Source organism: Mercenaria mercenaria, chromosome 4, assembly GCF_021730395.1.
Source record: "Mercenaria mercenaria strain notata chromosome 4, MADL_Memer_1, whole genome shotgun sequence".
NCBI classification, from domain to species: Eukaryota; Metazoa; Mollusca; class Bivalvia; order Venerida; family Veneridae; genus Mercenaria; species Mercenaria mercenaria.
The window spans coordinates 16213166-16227962 of NC_069364.1; the positions used below are offsets into that span (position 1 = coordinate 16213166).

At 34.0% G+C, this 14797-nt stretch overlaps 1 protein-coding gene across 1 annotated transcript in view; it reads right to left on the bottom strand.

Annotated features, from left to right (window-relative positions):
• The window catches only part of LOC123551072 (sperm-associated antigen 17-like), a 53786-nt gene that overhangs the window by 34744 nt on the left and 4245 nt on the right, over positions 1-14797 (bottom strand). The window contains exons 6-14 of the mRNA XM_053542062.1: positions 14671-14700; positions 10928-11044; positions 8710-8885; positions 7411-7564; positions 6698-6891; positions 6149-6286; positions 5486-5762; positions 4992-5198; positions 3086-3280 (exon numbers count right to left, since the gene is read on the bottom strand). Of these exons, the coding sequence (XP_053398037.1) occupies positions 3086-3280; positions 4992-5198; positions 5486-5762; positions 6149-6286; positions 6698-6891; positions 7411-7564; positions 8710-8885; positions 10928-11044; positions 14671-14700 (1488 nt within the window). The remainder of the gene's footprint in view (positions 1-3085; positions 3281-4991; positions 5199-5485; positions 5763-6148; positions 6287-6697; positions 6892-7410; positions 7565-8709; positions 8886-10927; positions 11045-14670; positions 14701-14797) is intronic.

Below are 14797 nucleotides of genomic sequence, written 5' to 3' on the forward strand. Positions count from 1 at the left end.
GCACAGGAAATGTAATAAAGTAAGAATCTATAAACTGTTACAATTAGAAAAAAAAAAAACTTTATCAACAGGAACGGTACTCAAATCATATATGCATGGCTATATTTTTTTCTAAAAGAGGAAAAGTTTATAAAATTTATAAACACACATTTCTAAAATTTTTGCATAATGTGTATTTGGTGTGTTTTGACAAAATCACTCAAATAAACTGCTGTTTACAAATATTTATGTTAAAAAAAATTATGCTTGTGTTTCTAAAAATATCGAAGGGAAGAATATGTATGAAAATGTAAGGTTTATTTTGTTAGACATAGTCACCTCTGTATGTGATCTGATTCTTCTTGAAATATTTTTCCATTTACACAATTTAATGAATGTCCATGAGACTTCATTGATACTGGAATACATATTGTTGGGATATTCATAAAATTCAGTTGATTCATAATGAAAGTAAATCAATGATATATATACCTATCTCACTAAATTTCTAATGAACTTGTCCATTTCATTGAGTACCATTAACTTTATGGTGCTGACCAAAAGTACTACTAATATGTGACAGTGCAGATTTGATCAACGATGATTGCAGCGGATCATGATCTACATGTCGCAAAGGCAGAATAAATCATTCCAGAATGATAAGGTTAAATTCCCATTCAGTATATCTACTTAAGCTCATATCTCCACGAAATATCTGCTTTTGCCAAACCATCAAGTCCACAAAATTAAATGATGTCACAGTATACTGAAACCAGAAAGTTAAAAAGAAGAGTTTTGTTTTTCAATTGGTTTCAACTACAAAATTTGGGACAGATTCTACTAAATATGGATGTCTCCAAACATAAATATTTAAGTTCACTATAAATTTTGTATTAAAAGAAAAAACACGTATTTTCGTATAAAAATAGATGGCATAATTACACTAGAATAAAATGTAATTAAAGATATGAAATTATTCTTTTAGAAGTTTATTTGGAATGAATCGAAGAATATGACCATCAAATTAACCATGCATTTGCCAATCATATTCTGTGCTTCAATTTCCACAAACTCCTAAAAATTACTATTTAAATAGTGACAGTTATGTTCTGTAGAAATGTAAATCATCAAACGAAAATATTAATGCCAAAATATTATGCTAAATTTTACATTAAACATCTGGAACCTCTCTAATTTAACTCATGGCTTCGAGGATAAGTTTTCACATTTTTAAGGCCATTTCATATTAAACAATGAACCCGGAAAAAATTAAAATGCATTATGATCAAAGAGCCATTGTACACATATGTCGAAATGAATATATGTACAAATTGAAATCCTAGTTGGTTAACAAAGTGGATCCAAAAGGATTAAAAAAAGGTCATGTTTTTCCTTTTTTTAATTTATTTATTTATTTGGTTGATTCACACAGTTTTGCCAGGAGATTTTGGATCAAAATTGGAGATATGAAAGCCCTAGCCAATTCTGAAACAAAAAAAAACCTAAATGGCATTGGTTCTGGCTCAGTTTTTGGTTTGGTGTATGTATGAAATAGCCTTTACAGAAGGGTTCCTGTATTTAAACAAAAGACTACAGTACATCAAGCTACATATTTAGACTACTGAAAAGAAAGGAATAATTAAGCCATTACCACTTTTACAGACAGAATTTCTCTTGTTTTAAATACTTGAAATGTTGGTTTAGATTCTGACTTGGTAAAGGTATATTTTATGCTAAGAAGGGTTCAGAAAAGAAAAGGATCTACAATATTTTTCTAGCCAACTAATTTTCTATGATTATATATGTAGTAACCTTTGGACTGCTCATCCATTATTTTTACTAGCAAAATAAACAAAATTGTATAATTAGTACAAGCATTACACAATACATATAATATAACTAAATAATCATCATAACAAAATGAAAATTGTTTCATACTTGACACACCAGCATGTTTCTAGAAACATGGAAATTAACTGTATAACCAGTCACTTTTCTTATTTCTGACATTTCTATAAAATTTATCATTTCATAAATAATATGCAATATCAAGTTTATTATATATTAATGTTTAAATCATAATGTATTATTTAGAAAATCTGAAGATATATTTAATTTGGTAGGCTCAACATATTTCATCTTGAGTCAGGTGATAAAGCCATGACTTGTACCACTATAGGATGGTTCTACTTTCTCTTTGTCTGTCTATTCTGAAACTACTTATGGGTTACCCTAGCTGTGACTCTAAAAAGATTTTTAAAAATCTTGTTATGAAAAGTACTGGTATTTCTAATATTAAAGTGTGTAAGATGTACTGCCAATGAAAACCTCACTTAAAACATTCCAAATTTCAACTCTTAACAGATTTAAGTCAAGAAAAGAAATTTATGGCATTATAAAAAGTGTTTCTTAAATTTCTACCGATATTTTAATGACTATGAAATGCAAATCTATAAATTATATTGAAATCAAAAGAAATACTCAGCTTTTTTAAATTACTTAGTATTACAGGGGGAGCAGGGACTGGCTGTAAACTATATTGACATTTGTATTGCTCAATTGGCAGGGCTCAAATTTAACTTTTTTGAACACTTGCAAATTTTAGCAAGTACATGTAGCTTTTTTTCTTACTTGCTAAACCTTTAGCATTAACATAAATCGCGGCAATTTCTACTTTTATTTGTACTTGCAAAAAATTTGTGTAATGCTTTTATCTACTCGCATTCCCTGAAATCTACTTGCATTTAGCGAGTTAGTGAGTGCCAAATTTGAGCCCTGATTGGTTCACACAAACATATATACATTTATAGCAAATAACAATTTGTGTTAACTTAGACGCCACTATACTTGCACAAAAAAAGTGACATCTACAGCACATTAGGTTTTCCAGTTACCTAGCACTATTTTACTAAACACTATTATTTTTCCTTTCTTCCTTTGTATTAATTTTTACTGCACAGTTTTACTGTTACTTTTTATTTCATTGCTTCATATAAATACACAAAAACTGACATTTATAGCAATTTACAATTTGGGTTAGCTAGCACTATTTTACTTCATGTTAAATACTAGGGCCTAGATACACTGCAATATGACACTGAATTACGTTTTGTTTTCTTTCCTTTGCCTTTCTTCTTGCCACTCCCAGCAGAATCAGGCCTCTGCTTCTTTGATTTTCTGGTAGACATTTCTGTGGGCGGGTCAGGCCTGGGTGCTGGGGGTGGAGTTAGAGGAGTGACAGAATCACCCATATCATATGTGGGCGTGAGACTAGATACAGAATATATCTCTGATTCTGCCCCTGGTAAGTTGAAAAATAAGAAATTCTTGAAAAAATTTATCCCAGAATCAACTCATAACCTGAACTGGTGAGCCTGTACACTCTGAAGATTTAAATATCATACCCTACTTCCACCTCATGTGACAGTTAGCTGTACTGGCAAATTGATTGAATTCATTAATTTCTTTATGACACTGTGATTATGTGCTGAGTTTCATGAACATGTACAAAATGCAATTTTTTTTCCCACATCATTTCCAAAAAAAATTTGTTTTTCTACTTATTTTCAGGTTATAATGTTAAACAAAGTGTATGAGTGACAGAGAGGTACTGTACAAGTTCACCAGATCAGGTACATGTTGAGTCCAGTATATGTTGAGTCAAGTACATGTTGAGTCAGGTACATGTTGAGTCAAGTACATGCTGTGTCATGTACATACTGACTTGAAACAAGAAATAGAGAAATTTTCATAGAACGATGGATATACAAATAAACCAGGTACTGTTTTGGTAATAAGGCTGCTTCCACAGATAAAAATAGAAACATAGTCGCCTGAAAAGTGAGGGAAAATATATAAATGTGAGAAAAGAAGCATGCATATATTTAAGAAACAAGGTGAAGTAAAAGCAGCATCAATATGAATCAATCTAAAAAGACATTTCCTGGTCAACTGAGCACTTTCTCCATATAAGAGCCAATCCTCTTTAATGTAACAACTTTAACTAGGGAGGAAGATCCAAGGGACTCACCGGGTATTATTTCAAGTATTCATTGGAACTTTGGAAAACAATCAAACTTCCACATGCAAGTTTGGTGATTTCTTCAAATCAAGAATTAATCTGAATTGTGATGAGGCCATAACAATCAAGGCAAAGTGCATAAATATGTATAAAGAAGTCGCTAAAACAGTATTTACTGTATATGCAAGCTACATGTAAATAATGTACCTTTTTTCTCACACTTCTTCCCTAAAACATGTATCAGAAACTGTTCAAATGTAATGCTTAACTTTAACTCCAACACAAGCCTTTATTGAAAGGAAATATAACTGACTAATTAAAAAAATTAACAGACTGCATTCATCCATTTAATCATTTTTTGTCACTATTTTTTGCTCTTGTAACAATAATGTTCCAACGATTTAGACTTAACTGGAAAAAAAATTCTGTACCGAACTGAAAGTTTTCAGGACCTAAATATAATACGGTTTATATTGCAATAAGGTAACAAGTCCATTACAGAAAATCATTTAGTCTTATTTTAGATCTTTATTAATTATTCTTTAGTTTGGAGGGTTTCTGCTGTGTAACAGAAGAAATTTAAAGGCGTACGCTAGAATTCCCTGTATATGAGATGGGCGAAAATTTTCCCAATAACAGAATTTCTTTAAACTTCGGATATAGAAGGACAATCATCTAAGAAACAAAAAAATGCAATAAAAATCATAGGTCACCGGATTCGAAGAGTTATCTGCCCTCGAAAACGTCATTTTTGAGGGAAATGCCGTTTTTAAGGGCAGATAACTCTTTTTCGATACCGGTGACCTATGATTTTTATTGCATTTTTTTGTTTCTTAGATGATTGTCCTTCAATATCCAAAGTTTGAAGAAATTCTGTTATTGGGAAAATTTTCGCACCAAATTCTAGCATACGTCCTTAAGTGATCCTTCACCAAAAATAAAAGCTCTGGTAAATAAAGATATTTAAAATCAATGCAGATAATGAACTGACCTGATCTCTCGTCCGATACTGGACTCATTCTCACAGATTCCTTCTCATGTTTTGGGATCATACCCTTGAAGAACGGGTAGGGATCGTCCCAGGGTATTGCCGAGTGTTCCAACCCCTCACTGTCACGAGTGATTATAAAACCATTGGAATCAGTCGTAGCAAGGTCCATAGACTCAAACACAAACTGTTTGAAGGCACGGTCAATCTCTGAAATAGTATCATTTTGCTGTTGTTCTCAAAACTTGCATATCCATCGTATATCATACACTAAATTGTCAAGAAGTTAAATAAGCTTTAAAAATGTCAACAAGGAGAATAAAAGTTCAAAACAGGCTTTCATCATTGGATTCTCCCCCCCGCCCCCCACTCCCTTCGACAATTCTAATTTCCTTCTAAGGATACTCAACACTGATCAAAAAAATTTTGTCTGAAAATATGGCTAGGCATGTAGTCTGCTCTTTTTAATTCCTCTAAAAAATTGTATAAGGTCTTACCAGACTGAGCGAGACCATCTGTTGCACAGAAATGTACAAGTTCCTGTAATCTTGCTGCCCTTTCTCTCGCCACAGACGATGTAGGCCGTGGCAAATGCATCAGCGTACTGATCTTCAGTCTCTTCAACATATCACACTCTGTTTTCTCAGGGTCGAAGCCATGCATGGGTTTGAGGTGATGTGTAAGCTGAGTGATTTCATCATGTGGGTTCATCAACAGAGGTTGTTTGAACTCCTCAGGCGGTCGCTCTGGCAGTGTCAGAACAGATGAAAGAGCCTGAAACATTGACCAACAAATTGAAATGAGACTGAACATACATCAGTCAAATCATTTATATGTTACACTTTGCATCAATCATCATTGTTAGCCATCACATACTGATTAAAAAAGAATCATCACTTACAAAATAGTACATCTCAAAAGTATGCACATTTACTAGTAGATGTAGTTCTTAATTTTAACATATGTTGCTAGTTGTTAAAACTGGGGACATTTCATTTAAAATAGAATTTAGATGTAAACATTTATAAAACATTTGCAAAACCTTCTTCTGAAGACTGAAAGCATGGTTGCATTATAGATAATTTTAGCACATGTTTATTACCATATTCTATGTATAAATATTTCTGACATATCTAAACATATAGAATTAATATGTATACCATGTGTTCATCTTCTGTGAGAGCGAGTTTAAAAGCGAGAGAACTAAGATGGTCTGCCAGTTCACTGCTGATACCGTCACTCCTGCGTGGTGGTTGTTGCTCACTGGGTGGCTCCAGGTTCTGCTGAGTGGCCTCAACCTGGATTTTGAAAATTCACTGTCATTTAAATCCTTTACCTCACTTAAAATAATATACATTATATCATATTTTTCACAATTCCAGATGTTATGTGATATATTGTTTTTTATGTAATACTTTAAAAGTACAAAAACACCAACTATTAAGGTGACAAGTTTAAATATTTTACAGCTGAAAAAAATCAAGGTATCCCTCCATACAACCCCAGACAGAAGCTCCTAGGAAGAAGAACCAACCTTCAAGAAGCCAGCTAGATAGCTTCATCATACGAAATTTTACTTTAACAAGGTCAAAAAATCCACAGTGACAAGTGGTAAGATATTCCAAGTCGACAACTCTTTCTGTGTGGCCCCTGCGGCCCTGTACTATTATAGCAAAGATTTAGATTTTGAGTAAGATTAGAGCGGTTACCTGTTCTAGCATACAATTCATGATAAGTGCTACACTTGCACTCTCCTGTGGTACACAGTTCATCAGATCATTGTAGTATCTCATATCTACATGTGGGGTCTCAATCTGTTCAACGAGGTTCAGGGAGGCAACACTCCCTGCTGCCTGGCCAGCAGGAGTTGGAGCCCCTGACACTGGCCCTGACTTATCTCCCTCTAGAAAAATGAAAAATTAATCAGAACATTTTTACAGGAACATTCAGTATACATGTAGACATCTTTTGTCATCAGCAAATATACTCTTGAAATGGAACTGATATTCCTGACATTATCTTTAAATATCCAAACAACTTTTTATTTCCAAATCACATTTGTGTCAGTGAACTTTGATCTTAAATAAAACAGGTTATTGTTTGTTTGTTTTGGGTTTAACACCATTTTTCGACAGTATTTCAGTTATGTAATGGCGAGCAGTTAATCTAACCAGTGTTCCTGGATTCTGTACCAGTACAAACCTGTTCTCCGCAAGTAACTGCCAACATCCCCACATGAATCAGAGGTGGAGGACGAATGATATCAGACACAATAATCATTTATCAAATCGTCATGGAGAGACATATCCCCGCCCGGGGATCGAACCCGCGACTCCGAGATCCGTAGATCTGTGTACTCCCTATTGAGCTAAGCTGGTGGGCATTAAACAAAACAGTTTAAGTTAACATAAGCAATTCTTACCTCCGCCAGCAGGAGCAGTGGATGTTGGGGTTCCAAACACGGGTATGTTTATCAGTTTGAGATTTGATATATAATTCTGCCACTGACGTTTTGCATCTATCAAGTCATAGATCATGCATGCTATGTCCTCAAACAAGGCCGCTCCAAACTGTGTCTGAAAATACAAACATATATCTTGTAAATTTTAAGCATATTTCAGAACTAGGGTCTTGTGATAGGATGTTCAACTTTTCAACATACAATGACCTACTGTTTTACAGCCAGAAAATTACACATCTTTTGTTAAATTTGTTTCCAATTAATCCACAACATTAAATATCTTTATGTACTTTTCCAGTGTTCCATATATACATTCTAATAAACTCTATCATAATTGTTCCAATATTTCAAATACAATTTTTATGCCCCCGAAGGGAGGCATATAGTTTTTGAACCGTCTGTCTGTCGGTCTGTCGGTCTGTCAGTCTGTCGGTCTGTCCGCATTTTTCGTGTCCGGTCCATATCTTTGTCATCGATGGATGGATTTTCAAATAACTTGGCATGAATGTGTACCACAGTAAGACGACGTGTCGCGCGCAAGACCCAGGTCCGTAGCTCAAAGGTCAAGGTCACGCTTGGACATTAAAGGTTATTGCATTGATGGGCGTGTCCGGTCCATATCTTTGTCATCGATGGATGGATTTTCAAATAACTTTGCATGAATGTGTACCACAGTAAGACGACGTGTCGCGCGCAAGACCCAGGTCCGTATCTCAAAGGTCAAGGTCACACTTAGACATTAAGGGATAGTGCATTGATGGGCGTGTCCGGTCCATATCTTTGTCATCAATGGATGGATTTTCAAATAACTTGGCATGAATGTGTACCACAGTAAGACGACGTGTCATGCGCAAGACCCAGGTCCGTAGCTCAAAGGTCAAGGTCACACTTAGATGTTAAAGGTCTTTTTTCATGATAGTGCATTGATGGGCGTGTCCGGTCCATATCTTTGTCATTCATGCATGGATTTTAAAATAACTACGCATAAATGTGTGACACAGTAAGACGACGTGTCGCGCGCAAGACCCAGCTCCGTAGGTCAAAGGTCCTAAACTCGAACATCGGCCATAACTATTCATTTAAAGTGCCATCGGGGGCATGTGTCATCCTATGGAGACAGCTCTTGTTTTTTACTGAAATTTTATGTTTCTTTCATTATTGCGATTAAGTTGTAAGAGACAAAAGACATTGAAAATTATCTCACAGATAAAGATGTAAAATAAGTAACAGAGGTAATTAATGAATTAAAACTATAGAAACCTTTTGTTCCTGATCTTCAAGATTTTGAGGGACTAAAAGGCTCTTCACTTCGTAATCTTTCCTTGCAATATCATGTAAACACTGCTGTTTAAGTAGTACTGAAGGAATGTCACGCCAGAATATCTTCAGTTCCTTCTCTAATTCTGCTTTCTCTTCACGGGCATTCTCTTCTTGAGCTAAAATGTTATAATATAAAGGTATGACATGGTCAAAGTATGAAACATTTTCTTCAATTGTGCCAGCTATGATCCTAACAAATCTAATTCAAGAAAGCCTAAAATGTTTTTTCTTCTAAACGGTAGGATATATACTGAAACTTCTATGGAGTATAGTTTACAACAGGCAGTTGTCTGATTTTGAGAATTTCACTGTGTGATAGTTTCATGGTGTTAACCTGTGACCATTTGTAAAATCACTGATTAAATTGTACAACAAAACACTGCTTGCTGGAGCTGTGATAGATAAAGTCCCACAGCTGACTAGAGAAATTCATGTGGTCTCAAGATGTTTTTTCTTATATTTTCTACCTCTGCATGATTGAACCCTGAACAATTTGCTTTAATCCTGTGATTTCGAGCGATCAGTGTGTTTCACTGTATATTATCTGCTTCAAACCTTGGCTATTTAATATATTACCAAAGAAATACTACATATAGCAAAGTAGTGGGATCTTTTCCTTCGGGTGTTTTCTACAGTGAAACCTCTACAAACCAAACACTACTGGAAAGACTGAAATGTATTTGCTGTACAGAGGTATTCAGTGTTAAGAGGAACTGTTGACAGTGGTCACACTGTATGACTAAACAGCAAACTAACATATACTGTAAAAGAACATATTTTCACTTGGTCAAAATTTCATGAATTTTAAATTTTGTGTATGTTCTCGAGGTCTAATATTTGCAAAATTGTAAAAATGGTATCATACTTGAATTAGAATTATACTAATACTGAATATTTACGCGAGGATTAATTTTCATGAGATGTACAGCCTCGCAAATGTAGTGAAAATTAAACCCTTGCAAAAATTTCTGCTTTTACAGTATGGTAACAATGAAATCATAAATATTCATGGCTTTCATGACAGAGTCGAACCAAGATATATCAAATCCCAACGAACAAGCTAAATTCCTATTTGCTTTATGTTCGGAAATTGATATTTCTATATCCACTTTGGCCAAAATCAAGAAATTTTGTGCTCACGAAATTAATTGATTTCACAGTATATTGATACAATATTTCTTTACAGTATATTCATTTTAAGCCAAATTTAAACATTTACAAACATACAACAGAACAAGAAAACAACAGAAATCCATGAAATTCAAATACAACATTCTTCCTGTAGAGTTATATAATTTATATTATCAGTGTTAAATTAAATCATACAAATCTGAATACTGAAGTCTTTCATGAACTGCATAAAAATTGAAAATAAAACTGAAATTAAAACAGTTATACATAGCTCCTTATATACCTGAATATATCACTTTAGAAGTATTAAAAAGAACATTAGGAACAGACATAATTATAAAAAAAATATAATGCAATCCTTCAGAGTAATTTTATACAAAAAAGATCAGACATTTATTGTTTTAATTAGAAACAAGTAGAAAGTGTTGTTAAAAAAAGAAAATAAAGATGAAAGATTTCAATTGAATTTTTGACATTGTCATGCCCCAAAAGAGAAAGGTTATCAATGCTTGTTAAATAGTCCATTCTTTTAAGTTCAAACTCTACACAATATAGAAAGATGATTGCTACCTGTAATGAACTGAGCTCACCAGGCTGTGTGACAAAAAGGCTATACTGCTACACCTTTGAAAACTGTTGTTAGCTTTTTACAATGACAACAACAAGAAGTGATCAGGACAACAGAATTTGATCAATATAAACCATCTTACATACCAATCACTGAACCATTTCTACTGTTAGCTAGTTGTTAGATAAAACATGACAGAATGAAATAGCTCTGTTGCTCAAATATAGATTAAGTCAGTTATTTTTGTACAACATTTAAACAGCCTCACCTTTCGTAAGAATGTTACTGACCCAGTTTTAGTCATTTTTTCAATGGAAAAAATCAGTTTATACCAAAGCTTAATTAGCCACAGGAATTACACTGACAATCTTATCAAACCTCCTAAAACATTCCATCCTAAACCAGAATAACAAACCACCATCTACCAAGCGCTAAATACTTTACAGACTACAGACTTACTTATACCAACATCTAATGAAGTTTTAGATGATGTTTTTGCTGTTTGTACAGAGCTCTGACCAGACAGTAAGGAAGATTTTGCAGAAACGAGTGATGTCTTGGATGGTTGAATTGAAACTGTTTCATAATTTGATAAACAATTAATATATTATAATTATCAACACAATATGACATTGTACCTGTATGTTTTCACCCTTACAGAAGCAAGCCTCTGTGGCGTACATGCTGCCTATTTGCTGTGTATATGCTGCGAACACAGTAGTACGCCAGAGGAGTACATTTTACATACACCGCATGCCACGTACATGCCACATACTATTTCGACGAGTACACAGCATGTACGCAGGAGGTCACTAGTACACTTCAAGTACGCAGCACATACTCTGAAAATTTAAGGAGTACACTGCATGTACGCAGGAGGGACTTGTACAAGAAAATAGTACACTGCATGTACACCGCAGATACTTTGAAATTTGTGCAGTATACTTCATATACGCGGGAAAGACTTGTACAATTTCTTTTGGCATTTATACTTAGTTTTTTTTTTATAAGTTAAAGTCTGAAGTAAACTTCATATACGTGGGAGGGACTTGTTAATTTTCTTTTGGTGTTTATACTTTGAATTTTTTTAGGTAAAAGTCTGAAGTACACTTCATGCAGGAAGGATTTGTACATTTTTTTTTTTTGGAAGCAAGAACTTGATTTCCGAGTAACTTTTATCTTAATAGCATAGAATAGTTCAGATTACCGGTATTCTGAACAATGAAAATTTGCCAAACTATTTGCAATGTTCATTTGTGAAGCTTACATCTTGGTGATTTCTGAGCTGCACCTTGCATGCAGTGTAAAAATATATTCTTTTTCATTTTGAATTAATCCTGGAGCTTTCTAACTTGGATAATTGAAAAGCCTTATTTGAACTTCGTTGCATCACATTTTGTAATACATGAAATAATTACCAAGATAATGCCTCAACAGCGCCCGAATGAGAAGAATTAATAGCTCTCACTGTTATTTGAATACTCTTAAGCAAAACACCATTCTATCATGTTTCATAAAGGCTTTAATGCTCATTATGTTAACTCATTAAGGCCTAACCAAATTAAAAAGTTGTTCATCGGATCTGCCGCTCGTATATTTTCAGAACGTTTTTGGCTAATTGCGCTCGCCCCATTGGAAAAAATCAATCCAAATTTTTTTGGTGCGCCACTTTTTACGGACGTAAAAGTGTATAAATGCTTATATAATTCCAGTCCTAGATTGTTCTCAGATGGATTTTAATCAAAATAAATACATACTACGCACACATCGTCTATAATAAATCATAACACATATTTAGTTGCATTAAAGTTGTTTCCCCTTGATGCAGTTATGCCATTTTCTTCAAATGTTTACCAAATTACATGCTACAAAAACTGATTTATTTCATTGAAAAGTGGATGAAGAAAAGCATACTAATTTATTTGATAACATCAATCTACATTATTTTGGTAAGGGTAAATATTTATTGTTGCATGTCACTTATCTTTTTTCTGTTTTTTTTCTGTCCAAATGATCAGCATTTGCATACGAAAGTTGGTGGGGTAAGGAATTTACATTATCACAGCAGTTTCGCCAGAAGAGTACACAGCATGTATGCAGCAGGAGTACACAGCATGTACGCCACAGGACTCGGGCCAGGAGTACACCACATGTACGCCGCAGGAGTACACAGCATGTACGCCGCAAGAGTACACAGCATGTACGCCGCAGGGGTAGTACACCGCAGGCTCATTTCCATGTGAAAAGTGTATGTGCCGCGTACATGCTGTGTACTATTTCCCGCATACTAAATTCCTCCAGCGTACATCCTGTGTACTATGTAGTCCACAGCATGTACGCAGCAAGTAGTACACGGCAGAGCTCATTTGCATGTCAAAAGTTTACTACAAACGTACTATCGGTGTATGTGCGGTGTATATCCTGCGTACTATTTAAAGCCCTTGATTTCAGTACACATCATGTACGCATCATATATGCTGTATGTACACAGCAAGAGTACGCAGCAGGCCTTTTTCTTCTGTAAGGGCAGTGCCTCTGACCGTCAAAACAATTTACTATTGCAGTTTTTTTTTACAAAACTATTTTCTAAACCTAAATCTAATGGAGGAATTCAAAGCAAAAAAGGAGCTTTTGTTATATTATAAAGGATCAAATAAAAAAGAAATGAAAGAAAACAAAAATGAAATATAGTGAAAGGTTTCATGATCTGGGAAGCATGACAAGGCATGATTTCATCCATTTAATTATATATAAAACAAACCTGGAATTATAGAGATTCAGGTTGTATATGCGAGGAGAAAACATTGAACCACTGAATTACCTATCTTTCTAACAAAACACATTAAAAAGGAAGGGTTTTATAGACAAACTTTCAGTAGCTGGGGACCTGTTTCACAGAGACTAGTATAATTGTCGTGTCCTAAAATCTAAAGTTCAGCCCATCTTAAAATCTGGTTTGTACCTGTCCTAAAACCAGGATTCTACCAGTCTTAACAGAATTTTTTTTTACCAGAAATTATCTATATACTCCAATTATTTTCTCAAAGCTGATGTTTGGGCAACAATAGTATGCACAAACATGGACTGAAATCATAATTTGTCTCTAGTCTACATGAAACAGGCCCCTATCTGCTGTATCTTTAAATGATAAGGTTCTCAAATATTTGAATCAAAAGAAGTTATTTTTAACCCAAAGTATACATAATTATAATTATAGGTATATAAAAGAAAGAATTATATTACTGTGTTAACAGAGATAATATTGTTGAAACTGTACATTTTAATTTATTGCGAGATATTAAATGAATACCTATTTCCTCTGACTTAGCTGATTTTCTTTTTCGCACTTTAAAGATATGAAACATCCTTATACAATTCTTTAACAATAACATAAAGCATAATCTACTCAAAACAATAGCTTGAATATGAATCTAAAACAAACTTCAAATGTAACAAACTGAAAAAAAATATACCCAACTCCTCCAACTAGCAAATGATAACAAATTTCAAACAGGTTACGATGTAAATAAATCTAGTAAATAGACAAGCACACAGGTCTCTAACTTAACTGAGAAAGAAAGCAGTGACGTTTATACTGTCATCTAAATTTGTTCTTATTGCTGGTTATATCATTTTAAACAGTATTTCTCTTATATACACCTGGACAGCACATATTAATTCTTCCCTGCCAATAAATTACACCTTTCTTATAAAAATCAGAGACAGGGAGTGAAAAAGGTTTCTAATGTAGCATTGGTAGTCAATGAAAAGCCCAATATGAAATGGATTTTCATTACCATAATATTTATTTATCTCCCCAGCATCCAGCATCTCAGTACCAATCTGAGTAATAACCCAGCAATGAGCTCCTGTCAGGATGTGAGGAGCAACTAGGAATCAAACCAGAGACTATGCATTCCAACCTTCTGACTTCTGTGCCCCTGATTCCCTTTTCACTTACTGACCAATGACAATAGACTTATGGTATCCTTGGAATTAATTCCCATCCTCTAGAATGGTATTGTCTACACTGTTGAGCTAAGATAGGCTTGGTTATGGGGGGGGGGATAAGGAAGAGGATATACTATATGGATGTTACTAAAAAAACAACATTAAGTTAGACTTTTGACAGTAAAATATTGTTGCAATTTACTGATGTTGTGCTTGCCTAGTAATTAACAATTCTGAGAAACATATCTTACGCTTTTTATCCGCCTTCTTTTTATTTGAGCCTATAATTGTTAAATACTAAATAACATGTGGAAAAACTGAAATATTTCACTGTGAAAACACTAAAAAAGATAACTGAGAGTTTACATTATAGAAAAA